Raw genomic sequence first — 23,546 nt, 5'->3', positions numbered from 1 at the left:
ATCGGCCCGTATAAGATATTGGAGATTCTTAACCCTGTTTCCTTCCGTTTGGACCTCCCTGCATCCTTTTCTATTCATAACGTTTTTCATCGGTCATTATTGCGCAGGTATGAGGTACCGGTTGTGCCTTCCGTTGAGCCTCCTGCTCCGGTGTTGGTTGAGGGTGAGTTGGAGTACGTTGTGGAGAAAATCTTAGACTCTCGTGTTTCCAGACGGAGACTCCAGTATCTGGTCAAGTGGAAGGGATACGGCCAGGAGGATAATTCTTTGGTGAATGCATCTGATGTTCATGCCTCTGATCTGGTTCGTGCCTTTCATAGGGCCCATCCTGATCGCCCTGGTGGTTCGGGTGAGGGTTCGGTGCCCCCTCCTTGAGGGGGGGGTACTGTTGTGAATTTGGATTCTGGGCTCCCCCGGTGGCTACTGGTGGAATTGAACTGGTGTCTTCATCTTCTCTGTTCACCTGTTCCCATCAAGATGTGGGAGTCGCTATATAACCTTGCTGCTCTGTTAGTTGCTTGCCGGTCAACAATGTTATCAGAAGCCTCTCTGTGCTTGTTCCTGCTCCTAGACAACTACTAGATAAGTTGGACTCTTGTCCATGTTTGTTTTTGCATTTTTGTTCCAGTTCACAGCTGTAGTTTCGTTACTGTGTCTGGAAAGCTCTTGTGAACAGGAATTGCCACTCTGGTGTTATGAGTTAATGCCAGAGTTTTAAAGTAATTTCTGGATGGTGTTTTGATAGGGTTTTTAGCTGACCATGAAAGTGTCCTTTCTGTCTTCTGCTATGTAGTAAGTGGACCTCAAATTTGCTAAACCTATTTTCATACTACGTTTGTTATTTCATCTTGATTCACCGCCAATACATGTGGGGGGCCTCTGTCTCCTTTCGGGGTATTTCTCTAGAGGTGAGCTAGGACTAATATTTTCCTCTGCTAGCTTTATTTAGTCCTCCGGCTGGTGCTGGGCATCTAGAATCAACGTAGGCATGCTACCCGGCCACTGCTAGTTGTGCGTTAGGTTTAGTTCATGGTCAGCTCAGTTTCCATCTTCCAAGAGCTAGTTCCTATATATGCTGATGCTATGATCTCTTGCCATTGAGATCATGACAGCTCTCTGTGGGCTGTGCTCTGTGCTGTATACTGCTGTGGGCTGTATATAGTTCTCTGTGGGCTGTGCTCTGTGCTGTATACTGCTGTGGGCTGTATATAGTTCTCTGTGGGCTGTGCTCTGTGCTGTATACTGCTGTGGGCTGTATATAGTACTCTGTGGGCTGTGCTCTGTGCTGTATACTGCTGTGGGCTGTATATAGTTCTCTGTGGGCTGTGCTCTGTGCTGTATACTGCTGTGGGCTGTATATAGCTCTCTGTGGGCTGTGCTCTGTGCTGTATACTGCTGTGGGCTGTATATAGTTCTCTGTGGGCTGTGCTCTGTGCTGTATACTACTGTGGGCTGTATATAGTTCTCTGTGGGCTGTGCTCTGTGCTGTATACTACTGTGGGCTGTATATAGTTCTCTGTGGGCTGTGCTCTGTGCTGTATACTGCTGTGGGCTGTATATAGCTCTCTGTGGGCTGTGCTCTGTGCTGTATACTACTGTGTGCTCTGTGCTATATATAGTTCTCTGTGGGCTGTGCTCTGTGCTGTATACTGCTGTGGGCTGTATATAGTTCTCTGTGGGCTGTGCTCTGTGCTGTATACTGCTGTGGGCTGTATATAGTTCTCTGTGGGCTGTGCTCTGTGCTGTATACTGCTGTGGGCTGTATATAGTTCTCTGTGGGCTGTGCTGTATATAGTACTCTGTGGGCTGTGCTGTATATAGTACTCTGTGGGCTGTGCTGTATATAGTACTCTGTGGGCTGTGCTGTGTATAGTACTCTGTGGGCTGTGCTGTATATAGTACTCTGTGGGCTGTGCTGTATATAGTACTCTGTGGGCTGTGCTGTATATAGTACTCTGGGCTGTGCTGTATATAGTACTCTGGGCTGTGCTGTATATAGTACTCTGGGCTGTGCTGTATATAGTTCTCTGTGGGCTGTGCTGTATATAGTTCTCTGTGGGCTGTGCTGTATATAGTTCTCTGTGGGCTGTGCTGTATATATTACTTTGTGGGCTGTGCTGTATATATTACTTTGTGGGCTGTGCTGTATATATTACTCTGTGGGCTGTGCTGTATACTACTGTGTGGACTGTGCTGTATACTTCTACGTGGGCTGTGCTGTATACTACTGTGTGGTCTGTGCTGTATACTACTGTGTGGTCTGTGCTGAATACTGCTGTGTGGGCTGTGTTATCTACTACGCGAGCTGTGCTATAGTATGCAGGCTGTGCTGTATACTATGCGGTTTGTGCTATATAATATGCGGGCTTTGCTATATACTATGGGGAGTATATTATATTCTATGGGGGAGGCCATGTTATGTACTATGTGGCTGTGTTATATACTATTGTGGGGGTATATTATATTCTATGGGGGAGGCTGCGTTATATACTATGGGGGGCTGCATTATATTCTATGGGGGGCTACATTATATATTATGGGGAGGTGGGCTGTATTATATTCTATGGGGGTTACATACTCTGGGGTGGCTGCATTATACTCTGTGGGGTGGCTGCATTATACTCTGGGGTGGCTGCATTATACTCTGGGGTGGCTGCATTATACTATATGTGGGCTGCATTATACTGTATCGAGGACTATGGGGAATACGTTATACTATATGAAGAACTATGGGGTGCATTATACTATGGGAAGTGAATTGTACTACATGGATGACTGTGGCGGTGCATTATACTATATGGAGCACTATGAGGATTGTATTATGCTATATGGAGGACTATGAGGATTGTATTATGCTATATGGAGGACTATGAGGAGTGTATTATACTATGTGGAGGACTGAGCAGTGTATTTTAATATATGAAGGACTATAGGGAGTGTATTATACTATATGGAGGACTATGGAGCACATTATAATATATGGAGGACTATGGGGTGTATTTTACTAAACAAGTAAAATGCTGCATATTCGGATTGTTTTTGCTGGAACAAAAAGCCTTGTTGTCAGCAGCACATTGCCAGTGTAAACTGTAGATGTGCTGCTGAAAACATGATACTGTATGGTGATCTATTAGTGATCGTTCTGTCTCATCATTATTCCTCAGCTGGTGGAAAGAGGCCGGGAAACAAGCGTTGAACAACTTCAGTATTGTCGATCAAACTCGTTTAGCGGCCTGAACTCAGCGCACGTAAATACAACAGAAAGGCTTCTGTGTGATGTGCAATATGTTAGCATTTGGGGACCCATTTTAAACTTTGCCTAGGGCCCCACTTTGCCTAAAACCGGCCCTGCCTACAAGTGTACAAAGATATTATACAGTCACCATGTGACAAGTGGGCCTGTGTAACTTCAAATGCCAGGGCTGAATTTTAGTCCCAGTCCGGCCCTGGTGGGGGGTGAATGAAAGCTCCGAATTAAGTATGACCCCAAGGCAGCGGGCATGTTGCTTTGGAGTAATGGTGGAACCGCACACGGAAATGACAATGTCAGGCAAAGGTAGGTTAATAGAGGGAGAAAACATGAGGAGTTCAGTTTTTGACAGGTTCAGTTTCAGATAGAGGGAGGACATGATGTTAGAAACAGCAGTAAGACAATCACTGGTGTTTTCTAAAAAGGTCAGCGTGATAACAGGAGAAGAAGTGTATAATTGGGTGTCGTCAGCATAGAGATGGTACTGGAAACCAAATCTACTGATTGTTTGTCCAATAGGGGCAGTATACAAAGAGAAGAGGAGGGGGCCTAAGACTGATCCTTGAGGAACCCCAACAGTAAGGGGAAGGTGAGAGGAGGAGGATCCAGCAAAAGATACAGTGAAGGAGCGGTCAGAGAGATAGGAGGAGAACCAGGAGAGAACGGTGTCCTTGAGGCCGATGGAGCAAAGCATAGTGAGGAGGAGCTGATGATCCACAGTGTCGAATGCTGCGGAGCGATCTAAGAGAATTAGCATGGAGTAGTGACCATTAGATTTAGCTGTTAGTAGGTCATTAGAGACTTTAGTGAGGGCAGTTTCAGTAGAGTGTAAAGAGTGGAAACCAGATTGAAGAGGGTCGAGAAGAGAGTTATCTGAGAGATAGCTGGTAAGACGGGAGTGGACCAGGCGTTCGAGGAGTTTGGAGATGAAGGGAAGGTTAGAGACAGGTCTATAATTAGCGGCACAGTTTTGATCGAGGGATGGTTTTTTAAGTAATGGATGTATCATAATACATGCTTAAATGAGGATGGAAAAATGACGGAAGTGAGAGAAAGGTTGAATATTTTTGTTAGGTGAGAGGTGACAGCCGGGGAAAGGGACTGGAGGAGATGTGACGGAATGGGGTCACTGGTGCAAGTGGTTGGGCGAGAAGATGCAAGGAGCCTGATTACTTCTTCTGTAACTGGTTCAAAGTCAGAGTGAACTAGATGCAGTGGGGGAGGGAGGACAGTGCATGGTGTGAAGAGATTGGGAGATGATTTCCTGTCGAATGTGGTCAATTTTTTCTTTGAAGTAATTGGCCAGATCGTCAGCGTGGAGATCCGTGGTTGGGGCCTGCACTCTTGGGTTGAGTAGGGACTGGAAAGTGTCAAAGAGACGTTTAGGGTTATTGGACAGCGAGGTGATGAGGGTGTTGAAATAAGTTTGTTTGGAGAGGTGAAGGGCAGAGTTGTATGTTTTTAGCATGAACTTATAATGGATGAAATCTTCGGGTAGATTACATTTTCTCCACAGACGTTCGGCACACCTGGAGCACCGCTGCAGGAAACGTGTTTGCAGCGTGTCCCACGGTTGTGGCCGTCTGTGCCGAGTTGTTCTATTTATATGAGGTGCAGCTTCATCCAGGGCACTTTGCAGGGTTTCATTGTAATGCTTCAGAGCAGAATCAGGACATGAGATGGAGAAGATTGGGGCCAATGAGGACTGCAAGTTCTTCATAAGTTTATGGGTGTTAATGGCCTGTATGTTTCTATAAGTGTGGAAAGTGGGGGTGACCTGAATGGGATGGCAGTTCTTGATAGAGAATGAAAGAAGGTTGTGGTCAGAGAGCGGGAGAGGGGAGTTTGTGAAATCATCCACTGAGCAAAGCCGGGAGAAGACCAAGTCGAGGGAGTTTCCATCTTCATGAGTTGGGGAGTTAGTATGCTGCGAGAGGCCGAAAGAGGAGGTTAGGGTTAAAAGGTGAGAAGCAGATGAGGAGAGGGGAGAAGCAATGGGGATGTTGAAATCACCCATGATGAGGGTGGGGGTGTCACAGGAGAGAAAGTGTGGAAGCCAGGTGGCAAAGTGATCCAGGAACTGATGAGAGGGGCCGGGAGGACGATACACCACTGCCACTCGCATGGAGAAGGGGATGTAGAGTCTGACAGCATGGACCTCAAACGAAGGGAAGACAAGTGAGAGTACTTGGGGGATAACTATATAAAATGGATATCAATATATATGGAAAATAAAAACCTACACATTGTCCACAAGACCATAGTAACATGGATAATTAATTCAAGTGGTTATTTGGTGTAAAATATGAACAGTTATATATATATATATATATATATATATATATATATATATATATATATATACACTGCACAGTCATTTATATGTATGGTATTTGAAAACAGTACTAAAAAATAATACAATTTGTTCTGCATAAAACAGAAACTCGTACAACCATGTCAGTGCAAAAAATTTTTTGGGAAAAATTAATACAATTGGTCGGACCTTATGGCCCTGTCTGGCACGGTCAAAAATGGGATAGTTAGTTAAGGCCCCGTCTCACATAGCGAGATCGCTAGCGAGATCGCTGCTGAGTCACAAGTTTTGTGACGCAACAGCGACCTCCATAGCGATCTCGCTATGTGTGACACGTACCAGCGATCAGGCCCCTGCTGCGAGATCGCTGGTCGTGTCGGAATGGCCTGGACCTTTTTTTGGTCGTTGAGGCCCCGCTGACATTGCTGAATCGGTGTGTGTGACACCGATCCAGCGATGTCTTCACTGGTAACCAGGGTAAACATCGGGTTACTAAGCGCAGGGCCGCGCTTAGTAACCCGATGTTTACCCTGGTTACCAAAAAAAACAAACACTACATACTCGCCTTTCGGTGTCCAGGTCCCTTGCCGTCTGCTTCCTGCTCTCACTGACTCCCGGCCGTACAGTGAGAAGTGAGAGCACAGCAGTGACGTCACCGCTGCGCTCTGCTCTCACTGTACGGCCGGATCTCAGTCAGAGCAGGAAGCAGACGGCAAGGGACCTGGACACCGAAAGGCGAGTATGTACTGTTTGTTTTTTTTGGTAACCAGGGTAAACATCGGGTTACTAAGCGCGGCCCTGCGCTTAGTAACCCGATGTTTACCCTGGTTACCCGGGTGCTGCAGGGGGACTTCGGCATCGTTGAAGACAGTTTCAACGATGCCGAACTCGTTCCCCTGATCGTTGGTCGCTGGGGAGAGCGGTCTGTGTGACAGCTCCCCAGCGACCACACAGCGACTTACCAACGATCACGGCCAGGTCATATCGCTGGTCGTGATCGTTGGTAAATCGCTAAGTGAGACGGGGCCTTAAGATGAAAAGGCCTGCAGAACAAATGGCTGAACTATGAAGGAAAAGTCTGAGAGCACTGCATTTATTTGTCACTTTGATTTTCAACTTGGTTTCAAATTTTAATTGACAATGTTGACATTAATGATCACTCATGTTCAAAGTTATTCATGTATTTATGAGCCACGGCTTAAGAGAAAAGCTTTGTGTATTACATCAACTCAGTTTAAAAAATTGTGTGCTGATGCTAAGGAGTTAATTACAATTACCCTTAATTATGATCTTTATTGCGGCCACCATGGCTCCTGGAGCTGAACAATGGACTGATTTATTGGTAGAGATAAGTGCACTCTGTTGCCATAGTATTTATCAATGTCTGCTATGTGCAATCATGCTATGATTACAGTGCAGATAAAAGGCCAAGCCGGTGTCTGCTATTAGCTTATTAGTCATAAGCATGGACCACATTAATCTCTGTCCAAACAAAAAGTCATTGTTTTGCTTTTTAATGTTAATGTTTGCTGCAGCTAAATTATCAATTACTCAGCGATGTGGAGAACCTCTCAAAATCTAATCCCTTTATTTTTCACTAAGCAGAATATCAAAATATTCACTAAATAGTTCACAATATTCAAAATGCTAGAGTTTTCAATGTATTATTCAATTTTCTATTTCAAGTTAATCATTATCATAGTAATAATTTGCTATAAGGTAACTATATTTGTATTTTTATTATTTATTATTGTTAAAGCATCATTTATTCCATGATGCCTTACATGTTAAAAGGGTTTACTTTATATACATATAATACATGCAGTATATAAGACACAGTAAACAAACTAACATTGACAGACTGGTGCGGAGGGAAAGAGGACCCTGCCTATGCAGGTTTACAAGCTATATGGTTTAGGGGAATAAAACGGTAGGTCAGGGGGTTGGTACAGCACATGGCAGCTGAGTTATTGCAGTTTGTCCATTTTTCTGAAGATACAGATGTGTTTAAGGGTACCGTCTCACAAAACGATTTACCAACGATCACGACCAGCGATACGACCTGGCCGTGATCGTTGGTAAGTCGTTGTGTGATCGCTGGGGAGCTGTCACAGAGACCGCTCTCCAGCGACCAACGATGCCGAGGTCCCTGGGTAACCAGGGTAAACATCGGGTTACTAAGCGCAGGGCCGCGCTTAGTAACCCGATGTTTACCCTGGTTACCGTCATAAATATAAAAAAAAAAAAACAGTACATACTCGCATTCCGGTGTCCGTCAGGTCCCTTGCTGTCTGCTTCCCGCACTGACTGACTCCCGGCCGTAAAGTGAAAGCAGATCACAGCGGTGACACACAATTAGTGTGTGTATAAAAAGTAACCCAGCACCCCAGACCTTCACTTCAACTGCAACTTGAGCTCTGACAACATGCCAAAAAATCCACCCTGCGACCAAAGCCTGGATTATCAAGATGCTGAAGACCAGATCCACTGCAGAGGTAGCTGGCACCTTTAATGTGTCTCAGCGTCAAGTACAAAGAATTTAAAAAAAAAAAGGCCTGTTGGAGCTCTGCTGCAGTGGAAGAGGGGCTTGCTTTGGATTTTCTAACAAACAAAAGTTCCTCCTGAGCAGTTGTCTTGCAGGGTCTGCCGGACCTGGGCTTGTCAAACACATCTCCAGTCTCTTCAAATCTTTTTTTAATTCCTGCGCACTCCAGTACTTTGCTGTGCCCTCAACAGGGCAGACAAAGTACGCCTGCATCGGAGCCGCGGCAGGAAGACAAGAAGAGGACGTCATCGTATTAAGCTAGGAGGCACTGGACCCTGACCGCGATGCCCATCGGACCGGACCACAGCGGGACCGCCCTTGGGTGATTATAATATAACTTATCTTTCAGGTTACATCGGGGGCTTATCATTCTGTAATGCTGTAGATAAGCCCCTGATGCCGGTGGCCTTAGCTCATATACGATTTTTGGGGTGACAGATTCCCTTTAAAATAAGCATTTTTGAGTCCACCTACCTGGTGATTCACCATATGTCAGGAGCGGACACTGACAGCTCGGGGCCCCTGTGCAAGAAATGTGTCTGGGCCCCCCTCCTTTTATGGCAACAAAGTTATATGTATGTATATATATATATATATATATATATATATATATATATATATATATATATATATATATATATATATATACACATACATACATAGCAAAAGTTTGGACACACCTTCTCATTTAATGATTTTTCTGTATTTTCATGACTATGAAAATTGTACATTCACACTGAAGACATCAAAACTATGAATTAACACATGTGGAATTATATACTTAATTTCAGTTGTTTCACACTTTTTTGTTATGTCTTATATTCTAGGTTATTCAAAGTAGCCACCTTTTGCTTTGATGACTGCTTTGCACACTCTTGGCATTCTCTTGATGAGCTTCAAGAGGTAGTCACCGGGAATGGCTTTCACTTCACAGGTGTGCCCTGTTAGGTTTAATAAGTGAGATTTCTTGCCTTATAAATGGGGTTGGGACCATCAGTTGTGTTGTGCAGAAGTCTGGTGGATACACAGCTGATAGTCCTACTGAATAGACTGTTAGAATTTGTATTATGGCAAGAAAAAAGCAGCTAAGTAAAGAAAAATGAGTGCCCATCATTACTTTAAGAAATGAAGGTCAGTCAGTCCAAAAAATTGGGAAAACTTTGAAAGTGTCCCCAAGTGCAGTGGCAAAAACCATCAAACGCTACAAAGAAACTGGCTCACATGAGGACTGCCCCAGGAAAGGAAGACCAAGAGTCACCTCTGCTTCTGAGGATAAGTTTATCCGAGTCACCAGCCTCAGAAATCTCTGGTTAACAGCAGCTCAGATTAGAGACCAGGTCAATGCCCCACAGAGTTCTAGCAGCAGACACATCTCTACAACAACTAAAAGGAGACTTTGTGCAGCAGGCTTCATGGTAAAATAGCTGCTAAGAAAACACTGCTAAGGACAGGCAACAAGCAGAAGAAACTTGTTTAGGCTAAAGAACACAAGGAATGGACATTAGACCAATGGAAATCTGTGCTTTGGTCTGATGAGTCCAAATTTGAGATCTTTGGTTCCAACCACCGTGTCTTTGTGCGAAGCAGAAAAGGTGAACGGATGGACTCTACATGCCTGGTTCCCACCGTGAAGCATGGAGGAGGAGGTGTGATGCTGTGGGGGTGCTTTGCTGGTGACACTGCTGGGGATTTATTCAAAATTAAAGGCACACTGAACCAGCATGGCTACCACAGCATCCTGCAGCAACATGCTATTCCATCTGGTTTGCGTTTAGTTGGACCATCATTTATTTTTCAACAGGACAATGACCCCAAACACACCTCCAGGCTGTGTAAGGGCTATTTGACCAAGAAGGAGAGTGATGGGGTGCTACGCCAGATGACCTGGCCTCCACAGTCACCAGACCTGAACCCAATCGAGATGGTTTGGGATGAGCTGGACCGCAGAGTGAAGGCAAAAGGGCCAACAAGTGCTAAGCATCTCTGGGAATTCCTTCAAGATTGTTGAAAGACCATTTCTGGTGACTACCTCTTGAAGCTTATCAAGAGAATGCTAAGAGTGTGCAAAGCAGTCATTAAAGCAAAAGGTGGCTACTTTGAAGAACCTAGAATATAAGACATATTTTCAGTTGTTTCACACTTTTTTGTTAAGTACAGAATTCCACACGTGTTAATTGATAGTTTTGATGCCTTCAGTGTGAATTTACAATTTTCATAGTCGTGAAAATACAGAAAAATCTTTAAATGAGAAGGTGTGTCCAAGCTTTTGCTCTGTATATATATATATATATATATATATATATATATATATATATATATATATATATATATATAGCCACACACATACATGCCCTCTCTTGATATATTGTTATATTGTTATGTAAAGTACCGTCCCTTACATATTGGATTATGTAGAGCCCTGTTTTTTTTTGCATATCGCCCTGTTTTGTTAGCTGTATAATGCAATGACTGCTGAAGGAGCATGGGAAAGCTTTTTTCTAATTGAGGAGCTGATGGACTGGTCGTCTGCTCACCGGCTCATCCATCAGCGGTCATTTTATATCTAAAAAGAGAGGGGACTATGTAATAAAACAGGGCGCTGTGAATAACAAAATTAACAAGTATACACTATATAAGAGACAATACTGTACATAACAGCAGAGGAAGCTATATAATAAGGGATGGCACCATATATAACTAGACAGGATGGTCCGTAATTAGGGACGATGTTATACATAATAAAAAAGGAAACTATGTAACTAAGGATGGTGTTATACAGAATTAGTGAGTACACTATATAATAAGGGACTGTGTTATACATAATAAGTACGTACACTCTATACTAAGGGACTGTGTCAGACATAATAAGCGATAACATCTTCCTCCACCTCCCCCTGTAACTAAGTCCATTAAAAGTCCCCGTTCCTCCCATCCCAATCACTCACACCCCTCACTGTCCTCCTCCCCCCACATCCCATTATTGTCCTCTCCCCACCTCCTCATTGCTCTCTTCACCACCTCCATCATTGCCTTCTCCACCACCACTATCATTGCTTTCTCTCCTACCACCCCATATCATTGCCCATTCCACCACCTCCATCATTTCCTCCTCCCCCACCACAACCATCATTGCCCTTTCCACTACCACCATCATTGTCCTTTCCACCACCACCATCATTGTATTCTCCCCCACCACCCCATCATTGTTCTTTCCACCACCTCCATCATTGCTTTCTCCCCTACCACCCCATCATTGCCCTCTCCATCACCCCTCATTGCCCTTTCCACCAACTCCATCACAGCCTTCTCCTCCACTCCCCATCATTGCCTCCTTCCCCACCACTCCCATGATTGTCTTTTTCACTACCACCTTCATTGCCTCCTCCCCACCTCCATCATTGCCTCCTCCCCTACCGCCCCATCATTGACCATTCTGCCACCTCCATCATTTCCTCCTCCCCATCATTGCCCTCTCCTTCACCCCCATTATTGCTTTTTCCACCACCTCCATTACAGCCTTCTCCTTCACCACCCCCATCATTGCCTCCTTCACCACCCCATCATTGCCTCCTTCCCCACCACTCCCATCATTGTCTTTTTCACTACCACCATCATTTCTTCCTCCCCCACCTCCATCATTGCCTTCTCTCCCAACACCCCCATCATTGCCCATTCCACCACCCTCATCATTTCCTCCTCCCCTACCATCCCCATCATTGCCCTTTCCACCACATCCATCATTTCCTCCTCCCCACTATCCCCATCATTGCCCTTTTCACCACAACCATCCTTGGCCATTCCACCACCTCCATCATTTCCTCCCCACTCCACCACCATCATTGTCCTTTCCACCACCACCACCACCATCCTTGCTCATTCCACCACCTCCATCATTTCCTTCCCCCTCCACTCCATTATTGCCCATTCCACCACATCCATTATTTCCTCCACCCCCACCATCCCATCCTTGCCCATTCCACTTCCTTCATTTCCTCCTCCCCCACCTTCCCCATCATTGCACTCTCCATCACCCCATCATTGCCTTCTCCCCATCAGCCCCATCATTGCCCTCTCCATCACCCCATCATTTCATTCTCCCCATCACCCCCATCATCACCCTCTCCTCCCCTACACACACACAGACACACACAACACCATTCACCTCTCTGCACATTCCCCAGCAGCGCTACACATTCACGCACACACCTACACACACAGCACCTCTCACCTCTCCGCGTGCTCTCCCACAGCTGAAGCATCACCGTCTGCAGCTTCCTCTCTCTGGCACAGACAGCTGCTGAATGATGACATCATCTAGCGGCGCTTCTGTCTGTGTGAGAGGAAGCGCGGGCAGAAAGCAGGACAGATCACTGCAGCTCTGCTGCTATTTTCTCTTGTAGGCAGCTGAGCTGCAGGGATCTCTCCCTGCCCACTGCACATGAGGGCAATCTGTCCTGGGGCCAGGTTGCCCTCATTATTAGCCACCCTGCAGGGGCCCCCTCCACCTCCAGGCCCCGGTGCAGCCGCACAGGCTGCACATGCGGTATGTCCGCCCATACTGATGAAGTATCTCATGAATCCAAGTGTATTCAATCTCCACTCCAGGAGCTTCTTGACTCATTAGGTAGAATCCAGCATATTAGAAGTGGTGGCAGGACAGCAGCTAAAGCCCCCTATACACATTAGACTGTGGGCTGAACTCATTGATATTGACAGGTTTCGGCCAACCATCTAATATGTATGGGGACCATAAAAAACTAATAGTTGAGAGAGTTAAGGATCTGGTATATCCAGTACAGACTACTGGTCATTTTTTCTTTTTGAGATCAGCAGTCTACATTTCTGGTGGAGGCCCTCTCAAAGAGAGTACAGGAGTGATCGGCTGAAAAGCACGTATGGGAGTGCCAAGAGAGGTGGCTGACAGCCAAATGATTGGTCAAAGCATCATGTAGACAACAGCCATCTCCTGTGTTTGGCAGGCCTGAAAGTTTGCTGTCTGAACCTCGCTCAAAAACCTGCCCAGTGCTTCTCTCACAACAGCTCTCTCTTTACCCCTGATCTTGTACTCACTCAGAGCTTACTGGTTACTTCGAGCCAGCTCTGCTCTGGACATGGAGGTGAGGGGATGTTTGCCTCTACCGTTCTGCTCCACCCAAACAACCTGACTGACAACTACAGATTGTACTGAGCAGCGTGAGATCACAGCTGACGCAGCAGAGAGGAGGGACACTGAAGAGCTGTCCATCAGACTAGATGGGGGGGAAAGTGGGATCCTGATGGGTTATACAGCCGTTCTGAAATGAATGTTCCACGTAAAATGCATAATCAGATAAGAGAGCAGTTTAATAACATTTACAGTTTGTATTGTGAAATCTGGTGATGCCTGTCTTTGGTGCCTATGTAAATGAAACAGTCATAGCATTCTAAACATTAAAAAATATCTATTTTAGGATCTTGTCACTGATGGAACTATATATTATGTCTAAACAATTTTTCAATTAAGTTATTTGCTAGTCATGTTTGCTGTTCACAAGCCGTACTGCTCTAGGTAAATCTTATTGTTTTAGCGAAGGTAAACCCATTAGCAAAACGTACATTTCCAAACATATATCTTTGACACTCTGTATGCTGAAACCCACATTATAAATCAAACAGCAGAGGGCGCCAGTGATCTATGTTTCGAGATAAAAATATAACTATAACTTGGAGGCACTAGTGTTATTCACATATATAGTCAGCCAACTAAAGCATAAGCCATCTATGTCAGGACCATTGCAATGAAACTGGCCATACCTCATCTAGGTTTTAAAAGATATATTTTACACATGTATTTTTATTAACTTTTAAATAACAATTGTTTATCTCTACAGACATTTTTTTATTATAATGGTGAGAATATTTCTGAAACAATTTTTCTCCTAAAATTAGTTACTCTGCTAGAGAGCTACCAGATCACTGCACAGACAACTTATAAAGGGAGTTTGCTGTATACTGTTTTATTAGCACGTTTGATGTACAGTAATAATATATGTTGTAGGGTTAACATTAACACCTATATTCAGGAATTCTGTTTGTCGGTACCATTATTTAGAATGGAAAAAAGCATGTATGGAGAACTTTTTTTCCATTCTAAGAAGTGACATAGACAAAGTCCATAATAATCAGTGGCGCACTAATGCAACTGATTCGTTTCAGACAAATTCTGATTGTTCCCAAAACAGACATTCCTGAATGTAGATGTGAACCCAGCTTAATATGCTTAGTGTCCTTTACTGGTGACCACAGAAAGACAGAAGGTTTATCCTTTGAAGAGGACCTTTCTCCAGTTTTTCATGTTGAGCTGGACATAGGATGTAAACATGGCAGCAGAGTGGATTAAAACATTATTTCATTTTTTTTTATTTCTCCTCTCCATTGCGGAGATATTGGGAATCAAAGTACTTGGCATTTAATGGGTTAAAGTTTTTTTAAAACTCCAAGTGGGTGTTATCAGGGAGGTGTCACTAGGGATGTGTTTTTCTTCTCCTGTATGATGCTGACCACTGATAACCAGACAGCAACACTTAAAGAAGTTGCCCACTACTTGAACAACTTCTTCTCAAATCACTCACTTTGCCCCCCAAGAATAATAAAGGTTATACTCACCTCCCATGGTGGTGCTATTTCCACAGTGTCTGATCCCCGTTTCCCGAGACTCCCGTACTGTTGTTATGACACGTGACGCCAGTGCCCAATCAGCACTGGCGTCACTGTCCCCACCTCCTGTTGAATTGAGCAGGAAGAGGAAGTCCGAGATCATCTGCAGCCTGGACTTCATCTTCATGTTCAATTTCTCCAAAGGTGGAGTGCTGATTGGGCACTGGCATTACGTGTCGTAACACCCACAAGGAGCCTCGGGACCGCAAGTGTCAACACTACAGGAACGGCAGCCAAACATTGTGATCAAGAAGGGATTGTCCTAGTAGTGGACAAGAGCTTTAAAGAAAAGAAGACTACACCCCCACCACAGCTTAGAGTAGATTTCTGCCTCCCGCATGAGTCAGTGTGGTGGCAATGCAACACAGCTGAGCAACAAACCTTTTATCAGCTCTCCTGATTACAGACTGTATCATTATCACACTTCTATCTGTTGTACTTGGGCAACTTGTACTTGCTCTGCAGTGAGAGCAGGGTTGTCATTGCAGAGTAGCCTGAATATTTGAGGCTAAGCCTGTATGAGGTGTATTGAGACTTCGTTCCTATCTCACTGCAGAGTGATTACAAGTTGAGCACAACTGACATAAGTGTGATTACTGACATATTGAGCATAGCTGATAGTGCTAGTTGATGAAGAGAGCTAATAGAAGGGTTTGTAATGTGACACAGCTAAACTCAGCTGCACAGGCTCTCCCCCCACACTGACTCATGCAGGAGATTAAACCAGAAGATCAGTGCTGTATCATTATATCTCACACACTGACATACTGAGAAATCTGTTTCTAAACTATGCTGGGGGTGTGTTCTTCTTTCCTTTGAGTGTTGCTGCAAGCTTATGATTGGTCAGTATCATACAGGGACAAGATGTACATGCCTCCAATAAAAAATGCCTGATAGCACCCACTTGGACTAAAACAAAATAAGTCATTAGGTGTCAAAATAATATCTTTGCAACACATAGATGAAATTAAAAAAAAAATGTATTCCCCTCTGGAGTCACTATTACTCTGGATGTCAAGTTCAGCATGACAAATTTGGTGAATGGTCCTCTTTAACATGATGTCTATGCATCGGCTTTGGAGCAATCAGAATCAAATCTGGGACAAAGCATAAAGATATATTAAGAAATTAATATAGAAATCTTGACCTTCGTAAGCCACATAAAAAATGGAATTGGTATGATGACATTTGGATAGTGATACATAGTACTGTATGTTACCAAAGAATTATTTTGCAATAATTGGTTGAACTAAAAGACGTATGGACTGATCCTTAACTGATCTGTGAACTGTATATATGTGTCATAATGAATATATGACTACTCTTGTCTTATATTAATTTGTGCATCCAATAATAACAGGCAGAGGAGCTGGCCACCGAGGGCTGTCTTAATGCCATTAACAGTCTGCTGATCTGTGGGGAATATTTGCCACTGTTCACAACTGAAGAGATGAATGATCTCCTGCAGGTAAGCACCTGATAGGTCACTGGGTCATGGTTTTAATATATGTGGTCAGGATCTGATTTTAATTTTTAATGTAACATATCTATTTTTGTTCTATGTGGAAACACTTTTGATTGTCTTGCAGCTGATGCCAGTGTGAAGATGAAGACGCATTTCAATCATCCATGATTTTTAGAGATGGCTTTTGACTATGCAATTTCCCTAGAGGAAAGCTGCGGAAGAAATTAAGCATTACATAGTGCCTGTGAAAATCAACCATAAAAATATTTATGGGTCAGGCCTGAGTGCAATATTTTGCATCTGATCATAATCATTTAAATCGAATTAAAAATCCAATTAAAATAAAACAAGTATGCTAAAAAAATATAAATACTGAAAAAATAGTCATATAGTGATTGTTACTTTTTATAGTGACAAGGAGTATAGCCTACAATAAATACATCCCATAGAAACAACCAGACATCAAAGAAAAGATACACAGTAGTAACCAAGAAACCTAAAGATATAGGTGGCCCCTAGCTACCCTAAGCTGATGGTCCTTAACCCTTTTCTGACCTCGGACGGGATAGTACGAGGTCAGAAGCCCCTCTTTGATGCGGGCTCCGGCAGTGAGCCCGTATCAAAGCGGTGACATGTCAGCTATTTTGAACAGCTGACATGTGCCCGTAATAGGCGCAGGCAGAATCGCGATCTGCCCGCGCCTATTAACTAGTTAAATGCCGCTGTCAAACGCAGACAGCGGCATTTAACTACCGCATCCAGCCGGGCGGCCGGAAATGACGGCATCGCCGACCCCCGTCACATGATCGGATGTCGGCGATGCTTCAGTATTGTAACCATACAGGTCCTTGAGACCTCTATGGTTACTGATCCACGGTAGCTGTGAGCGCCACCCTGTGGTCGGCGCTCACAGCACACCTGATTTTCTGCTACATAGCAGCGAACAGCAGATCGCTGCTATGTAGCAGAGCCGATCGTGCTGTGCCTGCTTCTAGCCTCCCATGGAGGCTATTGAAGCATGGCAAAAGTTAAAAGTAAAAACAAAAAGTTAAAGAAAATTTGAAAAAAATAAAAAAAATATAAAAGTTTAAATCACCCCCTTTGCCCCAAATAAATCAATAAAAAAAAAAATCAAATCTACACATATTTGGTATCGCCGCGTTCAGAATCACCCGATCTATCAATAAAAAAAAAGAATTAACCTGATCGCTAAACAGCGTAGCGAGAAAAAAAATTCAAAATGCCAGAATTACGTTTTTTAGGTCGCCGCGACATTGCATTAAAATGCAATAACGGGCGATCAATAGAACGTATCTGCACCAAAATGCTATCATTAAAAATGTCATCTCGGCTCATAAAAAATAAGCCCTCAACTGACCCCAGATCATGAAAAATGGAGACACTACGAGTATCGGAAAATGGCGCAATTTATTTTTTTTTTTAGCAAAGTTTGGAATTTTTTTTCACCACTTAGGTAAAAGATAACCTAGTCATGTTAGGTGTCTATGAACTCGTACTGACCTGGAGAATCATAATGTCAGGTCAGTTTTAGCATTTAGTGAACCTAGCAAAAAAGCCAAACAAAAAACAAGTGTGGGACTGCACTTTTTTTGCAATTTCACCGCACTTGGAATTTTTTTCCCATTTTCTAGTACACGACATGCTAAAACCAATGATGTCGTTCAAAAGTACAACTCGTCCCGCAAAAAATAAGCCCTCACATGGCCAAATTGACGGAAAAATAAAAAAGTTATGGCTCTGGGAAGGAGGGGAGTGAAAAATGAACACGGAAAAACGAAAAATCCCAAGGTCATGAAGGGGTTAACAAATGCTCAAGAAATCGGCATGCTTATATTGTATGCTCACGTTTAGCTGCAAATTTAATCTTATATATTCACAGATAATTGCTCAACAATTACTAAGTGCCATCTAACTAGAGGGCACTGCACCACTAAATATCATAACATCTCACTATCAGAGTGACCAAACATTAAAAGATCTCCACAGTGGTACTTGAATAAAATCAATATTTATTAAACCAAATTTAAAATGTAATTAACATATTACAAGAAGGGTACATAATCCAAAAAAGAGGGACTAAACTTCCATAGGATTTTTCTAAAACAGAGGCTAAATATGTGATAAATAATTAAATAACTTCCAATGAATGACCCACATTGCTTGCAGGTTTGTGTCCGAGCTCAACCTATCAGTACACAGAGCCTAAGCTAGAGTCTCTCTAATCACTACTATTAGGGTAAGAGAAGTCTCGTCCCTTTAGATATTCTAGAGTATGACAAACTATTTTTGTGAAAATCATATGGTAAGTGAATAAATAATCTCACAAATTGCCATGTGAAAACCTTGGCGTCCCTCTGCCCCGACGCGCGTTTCGCAATGCTTCTTCTTATGTATTGAAAAAGGTGAAAGCCATAGTGAAAATCTGCTAATTTTCAGCAACATAATGATAGATCATTATCAATAGGTCCTGTTCATTTTTTGAAGATTATGATTGATTCTGAACTTACAGCCATTGTTCTGTAAACTAATTTTGTACTGAACCCAATGAAATATGCCTTAAAATTATTTCCTAATGCCATCACCTAATTGATCAGGATCCACTGCTGGGTCTCACACAGTCTTCAGAATTCAGGGTCCTTCAGCAATTGTGGAGAGCGCATTGGTTGTTTCAATGTTTTTCTTGTACATTGGCACCGTGATGCTACCTATGTATCTGCACCATGGCCCAAGGGTTAAGGAGCCCACTTCCAAAGTAGCACATAAAGGACTGCAATATCATGAACTCTATGGTTGTATAGGGCTCGGATACTGTTTTTTACAGATCCATTCTTCTCACTCAATGCCCTTGTTTGCCACCATTCATTTCCTCTTCATTGTCTATGTTCGGTGAGGTTCCAAAAGTTGGACGCAGAAAAAATCTTTTGGAATATCCAACTGATATGCCATAACAATACATGGTGTCAACACTGTCTTATGTAGATTATGACGGGACACCAAACAACTTTGGTTGAGGAAATGTATTTTGTTTGTTTTTTCTCAAATGAATTAAAAAAACAGATTGCAAAATGAATGGATCATGTTGTCTATTTATCATCATATTTTGAATGCATATTGACCGCCACTAAAAATTCTAAATCCCCCCCAAATTACATATTTTATTAGAACCATTTATATTTTTTAGGTTTTAGGACCAGCACTACGCAGGAAACATCCACATCTTGGTTATGACCCAACCAAATACTTTATCTCGCAAGTGAAATCCTATCTGCGAATAATAGTTTGTATTTCTCCATGCCATGAACTTCTGCAGACAGCCTCAGGGTAAGCCTAATATTTGGGTTTATATGGGTTGTATATAGTATGAATATCTTTGGCATGAAAAAAATATATTTTTAGTTCATAAAATTGCACTAAGTTTCAGTCTACAATTTTCATTCCTTTATTTTCAGACCTCCTAATTTGCAGTTTGCTGACTTATCCCAGTTTGAGATTAATCTTATTTTAGAGTGTTTCTTTCAGTAATAAAGGTTAGATGCAGTGCACTTCAATATTCATTAGCTCATACATCAGACAGCTTCTTTCCTGCACTTATCTTTGATTTCATGTGTTTTCATCCATTTCCATTTCCTGCTTTCTCTGCCCTCCAAGAGACTGTAGATACTTTTTCCCTGTTATACTATTGATATATGTGTACAAACCCTTCCCTACTTTTATTTTTAACAATGAGAAAAGAGGGGGGGTGATCGGAGAGAACCAGCAGCATAAGGAGCAGGATCTCTGATGGATTTGTAAAATTTTTGCAAACCAGTAAGGTAGATAAACGACATACAGGCACTCTGTGACAACAAAGCTGTAAAAAATAATTTTCATGAAGGCTATTTAGAAATGTGTTTAACTTTGCATTTAGGAAGCAAAATAACATTATAGGAGTTATCTGGGTATATGATATTGATGACCAACCCATGAGATGGATCATTAACATCAGATTGGTGGTGGTCCAACACCGGGCAAATCAGCTGTACACATTGTCGTTGGACGCATGTGAACATGGAAACTAGCTGCACTGTCCCACTCCATTCAGGTAGTGGCCACTGCCAAGTACTGCAGAGCAGCTCCTATTCTTTTGAACAAGAACTGATGCGCAGTACTTGGCAACTGGCGGAGCTGCAACCAGCTGATTGGTGGCAGTGTAGGGTGCTGGGCCCCCACAAATCTGATATTGATGGCTTATCTTAAGGATAAGTAAGCAATCTCATGCTTTGGAGAACACCTTTAACATTATCTGCAGCATAGGGTTAGAGGAGTGTAGTGTACCTTAGCAATTATGTATTTCATGATGTATGAATTTAAAAGAAATGATTAAATTAATTAAGGCGCCAGAATGTACGGGGATATACACCAAGGTCTGAATAGGAAATAACAGCTGGACAGGTTGGTACTATACATATTCTACGGGTTTAATGAGTTTCCATTTATACATATATTCTTTATAGAAAATATCCTGGATTCTTAACTGGGTGCCAGCTAATCTGGATTGACAGTTGGTCACAAGATGTTATTAACAGGGAAGCCAAACACTACATAATGCAGCACAGGATTATGGAAACCCACACAGAAGAAACCCGGTACGGCTGCTGCTCACGTGTTATTGTCCATAGATCAGTATTCATGGAACATGTCCTGTATTATTCATATACCTTTGTATGGAACAGATTCTGTTTCAATGAAAATACATTTTTAATGATCGGAAATAAGGCTTAAAAAAGAAAAACATGTTTACTTCACTAATTCTTATTTTCCATTGTGTTTTAGTGAGAATGTAGCGACAGCTATTACCTTGATTCATAGTTTTATGCTCCATGAAAATGAGCAGGTTCCATGGACGGGAAACAGTCATAGCAGCATATTATCTAAGAACGCAAATGATTCCAGCCAGAGTAACCGTGCACTCGGAGATGGCGGTCCTGCCCGGGTTCCTTACTGTAAAGATATTACTCAGGTATAGTTCATAAAACAGATATTCCGCTTCTCAAAACGAGGACATGCTGGCAATAAACTCAATGTCCCAGATCTGGAAGTTAAAAATTGGTCCTACATTTCTTCTGCTGGACTTGGTATTACTGCGCTCATTGCAATGGACGACCATGCAGTACTGTATGTATGGGTGCTGGGTCCTGCAAAGCTAGAGCGCCTAGTAGGGGAGAGAGTCTAAGAAAGGCCATCACTCTGTATTCGCTTTGTGGTATCGTTATATAATCTCAATAATAATAATAATGATATATAATCATATAATATATATATATATATATTATCATAATATCAATTCATTACAGTCTTGCGCCATTCAGTAAGAAGAAGTCAATGATAAAGGGGTTGTTCAGGATTATCCTGTGCTTTAAGTAAGGCTATCACTGCCTGAAAGAAGGTAACTTGTAATTAGTTTCCTGTGAGGATCTGCCAACAAAATCTTCATCCGGGCCTTGTCAAAGTTTAATTTACTTAGTGTAACTTAACTAAAGCCCTGACTTTGCTATACTCTGGTATGTGTACCACTTATCTCGCCTTAATAGACAGTTTAGAAACAAGTTAAGGAAGGACGCAGTGGGGTAACTTGATGCTTGTGGGCTCCAATGTAAAATCTTCAACTGGTACCTAACTATCATAGGTTTTTGGTTGCAAAAGGACCTTTTGGACCTCATGGTCTGCAAGACCCGAGCGCAATTGCAACCCAGTACCTACTATAGTTCCCCCCTGGAAGGATACCTCTATCAACTCCCCATAACAATTGCTTAATGGGGATAGGTCATCAATATCAGAGCTGAGCTGCAGTTTTTGACGGTGGCCACTAAACCACATCCAGAGCCGTGCTGTTCCTCTCGCTACACTTATTACTTTTAGCTGCTGCCAGAGCTGATAACAAATAATTGGAAGGGATGCCAGGTGTCAGACACCGATACATCTGATATTGATTTTACCTACTCCAAGGATAGGCAATCAGTAGTGATGAGCGAAAATGCTTGGATAAGGCGCTATCCATGCTCGTGTGCTAATCGAGTCCCCGCGGCTGCATGTCTCGTGGCTGTTCGACAGCTGCAACACATGCAGACATTGCCTAACAAACAGACAGTCCCTGCATGTGTTGAGGCTGTCTAACAGCCGTGAGGCATACAGCAGCGGGGACTGGATCATAACTTTTGATCATACCGAAGATACTCAGTTAGCACACGAGCATGGATAATGCCTTATCCGAGCATGTTTGCTCATCACTAGTTTGCAATATGAATGTAGTGGGCAACTATTTGCACTATCAAGATTGAACAAGGGTATAAATAGGGTTTGTAGTACATTAGGAATGTTACACATGTATTAACATTATACATTTTACCATTTAGGAAAAACTCATGCTTCTACTATCAAAGGATACAGTAATAGACAACGTTTTTGTTGGTCCCAGTACATTACAACTGTTTTTGGATAACTTTAAATCCATTTTCCTGAGGAAAATGGAAGAACAACTTAACACAAATAATCGGCTGAAGTAAGTATTGATTTTGTGCTTGCTTGGTAATAGAGACCATGTCACTCCTGGTTTTAGCCTAATTTTTATTATATGCAAATCACTTACCAAATCCTAACTTTGTATATCCCTCTAAAAGAGTGCTGCACAATGTGTGGCTCGGGGTCCGCTTGTAGCCCACCATGGCATTTTGTTTTTCTCCCAACCTTGTGTACATTGTATTTTCCATGTCAGATTGAAGAAGAATAGGACCTGCATCTCTTAGAGATTTATGGCATTACTTTTGATATACCAATCTCTCAAAAGGTGATACCCCTTTAAATTTTGTTGTGGCCCTTGGACATCGTTGAATATGATAATGTGTCCAAAAAATGTTGTTCACCCCTTCTCTAAACCAAGCAGAAATGCTAGTAGGGGGAAAAGAAAAGAGTTGTCAGCCAGGGTAATTTTATCTATAAATATAGAACAAAAACTGTAATACATTCCTATCAACACTATACACATAAAGATAGATAGATAGATAGACAGACAGACAGACAAAAAAACCTGACCAGCACCTCCTAAGTGTGAACATGTGCAAGCTGCGAGTTTGCATTATATAGAAAAAGAAAGGTACAGCAGCACTATGCAGAAGTTTAGGCCATGTGAAAACACAGAAAAACATTAACCCCTTCATGACATGCGCCGTACTAGTACTGCATAATGTGCATAATGTGGTGGTGCCCCATCTTGGGTGTC

General features: G+C 42.6%; 1 protein-coding gene across 1 annotated transcript in view; it reads left to right on the top strand.

The window, feature by feature from the left end:
- The window catches only part of LOC143803957 (dynein axonemal heavy chain 5-like), a 587,287-nt gene that overhangs the window by 433,074 nt on the left and 130,667 nt on the right, over positions 1-23,546 (top strand). The window contains exons 69-73 of the mRNA XM_077281707.1: positions 16,166-16,273; positions 19,473-19,612; positions 20,785-20,916; positions 21,104-21,290; positions 22,684-22,829. Of these exons, the coding sequence (XP_077137822.1) occupies positions 16,166-16,273; positions 19,473-19,612; positions 20,785-20,916; positions 21,104-21,290; positions 22,684-22,829 (713 nt within the window). The remainder of the gene's footprint in view (positions 1-16,165; positions 16,274-19,472; positions 19,613-20,784; positions 20,917-21,103; positions 21,291-22,683; positions 22,830-23,546) is intronic.

Source organism: Ranitomeya variabilis, chromosome 2, assembly GCF_051348905.1.
Source record: "Ranitomeya variabilis isolate aRanVar5 chromosome 2, aRanVar5.hap1, whole genome shotgun sequence".
Classification (NCBI taxonomy): domain Eukaryota; kingdom Metazoa; phylum Chordata; class Amphibia; order Anura; family Dendrobatidae; genus Ranitomeya; species Ranitomeya variabilis.
Note: the sequence above shows the minus strand (reverse complement) of the source record. Positions and strands in the feature narration are given on the sequence as shown.